The sequence below is a fragment of the Phytophthora infestans genome, genomic scaffold (genome assembly GCF_000142945.1).
Source record: "Phytophthora infestans T30-4 supercont1.148 genomic scaffold, whole genome shotgun sequence".
Lineage (NCBI taxonomy): Eukaryota > Oomycota > Peronosporomycetes > Peronosporales > Peronosporaceae > Phytophthora > Phytophthora infestans.
This window is the reverse complement of record NW_003303611.1, coordinates 109003-114392: the sequence shown is the minus strand read 5'-3', so window position 1 is coordinate 114392 and position 5390 is coordinate 109003. Positions and strand designations below refer to the sequence as shown.

The following is a 5390-nucleotide window of genomic DNA, read 5'->3' as shown; positions in this document are numbered from 1 at the left end:
TATAGTATATACAACATGTGAGTAAAACGGACACATTGTACCTTTTTCTCCAATGTTGTCAAAAACAACGTATAAGTGTGAGGGGTTAAGAACATGATGGCTTTGAACATGACGGGGGTCATCCGGTTTCTTCGTTCTGTCATTAAGTGTTTTGCCGAACTGAACAAGCGTCACACCGATGCTGACGGTCCACGCATGAATCGAAGATCTTGGTACGACACGAGTTGATGCAACTTCTGCCGCTTGCGCTTTTCTAGTTGTTGAAAGTAACTTATACTAAATCCCCATTCAATGTGTCTCGGTTCAGGTTCTCCCCGGATTTCGAATTGTTTGACGGCTTCCATTTAACGACATGACAAGTCCCCTATCTTGCTGTTCCGAGCTTTGGCGACCGCTGCCTCGAACACGGGCTTGTGAACAATAGACGCATCTTGGGCTAAGTAGTGGCTTAGTTCTGGAAAGTCTTCTAGTTACGCATCAAAGGTTCCCCGAACTGAAGCTACAGTGACATATTTACCTTGCAGCTAAACCATGATTGAATTGAACTTCGCAAGAGTTGGGTAAATGCATCTTTGCACTTGGAGATCGCTGTCTCGAGGAAGTTCGATTTCACGGACTTGGCGAAGCTGGTTCTCGATCTCGAAGATCTGCACTTAATGCAAGTGTACATAGCTTCGCCTCCCGAGCGGTTGTCCGCGTAGAAGAACTTGATAATGTCTGAAATCTGTCCTCGTCGAACCTTATTGTTGGTAAGTGCCATGATCGCTGTTGAACGAGGAAGACGACGGTGGAGAACCGGCGATGCTTGAGCTTCGAGAATAGCTACTTGAGCCCGAGAAAAATGAAGAATGAGACCTCAAACGCCACTGTCAACCTCCTTGCTCCTGTACCGAGGCTTGTGCCTATATGCGAAGACGACGGTGGAGAAGCGGCGATACTTGAGCTTCGAGAATAGCTACTGACGATTAGATCTACTTGAGCCCGAGAAAAATGAAGAATGAGAGCCCAAACGCCACTGTCAACCTCCTTGCTCCTGTACCGAGGCTTGTGCCTATGCCATAGTCCTGTGTAATACCCAGGTATCACGGAATCCTCTTTAAAAAAAGCTTCAACTTGAAGTTGCTTACATAGGGAAATTGTAATTTTGAAGAGCAATGTATTATTGCAATGTAAATTGGAGAGCATGAAGGTATTGCAGTGTAAATTGCAAGTCGACTTTCGACTGCAATTCCTACTGCAGGACCAGACGTTACTGCGAGCGTAGACTGCAGTATCAGTGATTATGAAAAATCGTTGTAAATATATTTTTCCAATCACTGAATGGTGGCACCCGGTTGGTAACGAAACTAATGCCCCAAAAGCCGGTCGTGACTCTAACAAAGACGCCTTACTTCTCAACAACAAAAGTCAAGTTTGCCAATTTCTCACTAAACGCCCACAGCTTCTTTGCGGCAGATTCCGAGTTGCAGAGTTCTGACGGCATATGACGAGCCGGTGATCCCGTGCTCCTGTCTTTTGGTCCAATATAATCCCCACCCACGACCTCATTTCCGGTCGCAGCGTACAAAGTTGGTAGGGCTCCCATTTCCGGACTCTTGCCTCCAGGCAGTAGTGTCATGAGTTTGATCACCAACCAGTAGAGCCAATTGGTGTTCGCTGCCGCCATATTCGCTCCTAAGTTCGTCGCCACATACCCGGGATGACACGACACTGCCATGACGTTCTCAATCCTCGCAGCTTGGATTCGTCGGTCCAGTTCCATTGTAAACAAAATATTGCACAACTTGGTCTTCCCATACGTCTGAATCTGACCGAACTTGTCCTCAGTGGTGACCATTATCTCGTCCTCATCGAAGCTTGCCTCTCCTCTCTTGTGCAGTCCACTACTGACATTGACAACACGTGCTGCCGTACTTTGCTTCAAGAGCTCAAACAACTGAGACGTCAGTGCGAAGTGACCCAAATGGTTGGTCGCGAACAATCGCTCGTATCCGTCCACTGATAGCGCGTAGCTTCCGCCCATGACCCCAGCATTGTTGATGAGCAGATCCAGCCGATCATGCCCCCGTTTGAAGGACTTAGCGAACTCACGGACACTTTTCAGGTCGCTCACATCCAATTGCAGAAACTGGACGGATCCACGTTCTGGTTCGGTGCCCAGAAGCTCGTCGAGTGCGGCAGCAGCAGCGAGTCCATTGGCTTCGTCTCGACAAGCCAGAACTACGTGAGCCCCTTTGCGTGCCAGTTGCGACGCCGTTTCATACCCGAGTCCCGAGTTGGCTCCCGTGACCATCGCCACTTTACCCTTGAGCGAAAGGATCTGGGATACGCCCCAGTCGTCAGGGATGGCAGGACGAACGTCGGAAGGTGCTGACATGGCTTGAAAACACTCGTAATGGATCTCGGTGTTGTGTGCGAGACACAGGTTCTTTGCGATCATTACGGGACGAACACTCGAAAGTTTTATACGTGGCGCAAAGCTCGTTTGATATTTCTTGATTCTCTACAAGCCTTTGAAAGAATTCAAAGACTACAAACGAAGGAAAAGCCTGAACCTGTCGAGCAATAAATTTGGTCACTTGCAGACGGATGAAATCAACAAACTTACTGGGAAAAAAAGCTTGATGCGTTATCTTCTGAATACTACTCTGTGGTAAGCGTACAGTACAAGAAAACTATCGCGTTTCGGTGATCGCGAAGTTGAAGCCGACCCATTAATATCTTGCTCATTTGGTCTTCGTCGACATCGTAGTGCTTACAGAGCCCCCCCCCCCCCCCATCATCAGACACCTCACTTGACCACCTCAAACGTAAGGTGTGTGAGCTTCTCGCTGAACGCCCAGAGCTTGACAGCTGCAGGCTCAGACTTACTCAAGGTCGACGGGTCCTCGCGAATCGGTGAGCCATAGCACTCCAAGTACTTTGGTCCGAAGTAATCGCCACCCTTTACACCGTCAGCCGTGGCAGCATACAGAATTGGCAGCGCTCCCTTCTCCGCACTTTGTGGCGGCGCGACCGCCACCGTGCGGAAAACCAACCACCAGAGCCAGCTGTCGCGGTTGGTATCTGCACCTTTCTTCATGATCTTGGTATCGCAGTATCCAGGGTGAGCAGCTGCTGTGGTAATGTTGTTGATGCCCGCAGCTTTCAGTCGACGATCAAGCTCCAGCGTGAAGAGAAGGTTGCAGAGCTTCGAGACACAATAAGTCGTGATCTGTCCGTACTCTTCCTCATTGTTGGCCATGATCTTGTCCTCGTTAAAGAAGAAGTATGCGTGACGATGAAGGAGACTGCTAACGGTGACGACCCGAGACGACTCGCTCTTCTTTAGCTGGTCGAAGAGTTGCGCTGTCAACGCAAAATGCCCCAGGTAGTTGGTGGCGAACTGAAGTTCATAGCCGTCCACTGTCTTTGTGTACGTGCCCCCAACAACCCCAGCGTTGTTAACAAGCAGATCCAAGCGAGGGTGCATCTTTTTGAACATCTCACAGAATTTGTGAACGCTACTCAGGTCCCCGATGTCCACTAGCACGAGTTTGACAGTTCCGTGACCTGGTACGGATCTGATGAGCTCTCGAATGTCAGCTTCGGCCTTGAGGCCGCGCTCTCGGTTGCGACAAGCTAACACCACGTGCGCTCCGTTGCGAGCCAATTCCAGCGCAGCGATGAAGCCAATACCCGAGTTGCCACCCGTGACGATAGCAATTTTGTCCTTCTGCGACGGAATATGCGTCGTGTTCCAGTTTTTAGGAACGTCGGGCTCGGACGTCGTGGTCTTGCTGGCTTTACCGCCCATAGCTGCTGATGCTCTCTGTAGAAAAATGAAGAATGGCGAGGAATAAGGCATTGCTAATAAGAAGGAGAGTATTCCGATAGTTTAACGGTCGATTTTAAGAGACAAGGTTCTTTTCTCACTGCTCCTGTCCCGTTCAGAGTTCTTTAAATCTCTTTACTTCTTGATGTCGAAGGACAGATGTGCGAGTCTCTCGCTTAGAGTCCACAGCTTTTTCGCACCCGGTTCCGACTTGCTCTGTTCGGACGGGTTCTCTCGTACAGGATAGCCGAAGATCTTGAGATGTTTGGGTCCAAAGAAGTCACCGCCTTCAACTTCGCTGCCAGTAGCAGCAAATAGCGTCGGTAGCGCTCCCATCGGGCAGCTCTGGCGTGGAGCCAAGTCCGTCATCTTATAAACCAGCCACCACCACCAGCCCTTGCTGTTCGCTGTAGATGCCGTCGCCAAGTTTGTCGCCGTGACACCAGGATGACACGCTGCTGCGGTGACACCCTCAATGCCCGCAGCTTTGATGCGGCGAGCCAACTCGTTAGTGAACAGAACGTTACTCAGCTTGGTGACACCGTAGTTGTCCATCTCACGGTACTTTTCTTCGCTGGTCGTGATGATATCGTCCTCGTTCCACGTTGGAGCCGAGCGGTGCATGATGCTGCTGACGTTCACGATACGAGACGGCGCGCTCTCTTTGAGTAGAGGGAAGAGCTGAGCCGTTAGAGCGAAGTGGCCCAAGTGGTTGGTAGCGAACTGCTGCTCGTAGCCATCGGCTGAAAGCCCCCACGCTCCTCCCATGATACCGGCATTATTGATAAGTAGATCCAGGCGGTTGTGGGTCTTCTTGAAGTCCTCCGAGAACTGTTTGACGCTGCTGAGGTCGCCCAAATCCAGCTTAGCGAAGTTCACTTTGCCAGCTTCTGATGCGGATGACAAGATCTCACGCAGTTTTGTTTCGGCTTCACGACCACGTTCTTCGTTCCTACAGGCCAGAACCACATGAGCTCCTTTGCGGGCGAGCTCTAGAGCCGTCTCGTAGCCTATTCCGGAGTTGGCGCCCGTGACGATAACGACCCTCCCCTGTTGCGACGGGATCTGCGAGGCGTCCCAGTTGTTGGGCACCGGTGGACGAGAGCTTAAAGTCGGCATGGAGATGTCTGCGTCTTTTGGCGGCTTTCGAATACACTGAATTCACACAGAGAAAACCAGTCAAAAAAAGCAGAATATTCTCAAAAATATTTTTTAAATTTTCTTCTTATAATGTAAAATTCACAAGTGGGGGGGGTAATTTATTTGTTTAAAAAAAACAGTCAAATGACTCAAAGTAATACTGAGGGGGTTTTAATCAAAGGAATTTTGACATAAATGTGCCTTCCAAAACCTACATAAAACGATTTAATCAGAATTTTTAGTGCCAGGCCCACTACAAAAACGAGCCAAAACCACAGATAAATTTAGTCTGTCCCGATGAAAGCGATCTTGAGGTTAGTACAGACAACTCCGGCTATAGTGGCGCCGGAGATCGGGTATTAGAGCGGTCTGATCCGGTCCCAATTTTTTACCATATTAATATCAAGTCAAATCTGCTAAAAGACTGTAAGAGTAT

The 5390-nt window shown here is 49.4% G+C and overlaps 3 protein-coding genes across 3 annotated transcripts; all 3 read right to left on the bottom strand.

Annotated features, from left to right (window-relative positions):
• Positions 1–1387: 1387 nt before the first annotated feature.
• On the bottom strand, positions 1388–2440 carry PITG_20321 (retinol dehydrogenase, putative; the record flags this gene model as incomplete). Its single annotated transcript, XM_002895612.1, has 1 exon — positions 1388–2440. The coding sequence occupies one exon, from the start codon at positions 2438–2440 to the stop codon at positions 1388–1390; it is 1053 nt and encodes a 350-aa protein (XP_002895658.1).
• Positions 2441–2791: 351 nt separating this feature from the next.
• On the bottom strand, positions 2792–3484 carry PITG_20320 (retinol dehydrogenase, putative; the record flags this gene model as incomplete). The annotated part of the gene is made up of 1 exon (XM_002895611.1): positions 2792–3484. The coding sequence occupies one exon, from the start codon at positions 3482–3484 to the stop codon at positions 2792–2794; it is 693 nt and encodes a 230-aa protein (XP_002895657.1).
• Positions 3485–3949: 465 nt separating this feature from the next.
• On the bottom strand, positions 3950–4933 carry PITG_20319 (glycoside hydrolase, putative; the record flags this gene model as incomplete). The annotated part of the gene is made up of 1 exon (XM_002895610.1): positions 3950–4933. The coding sequence occupies one exon, from the start codon at positions 4931–4933 to the stop codon at positions 3950–3952; it is 984 nt and encodes a 327-aa protein (XP_002895656.1).
• Between the last annotated feature and the right edge of the window lie 457 nt (positions 4934–5390).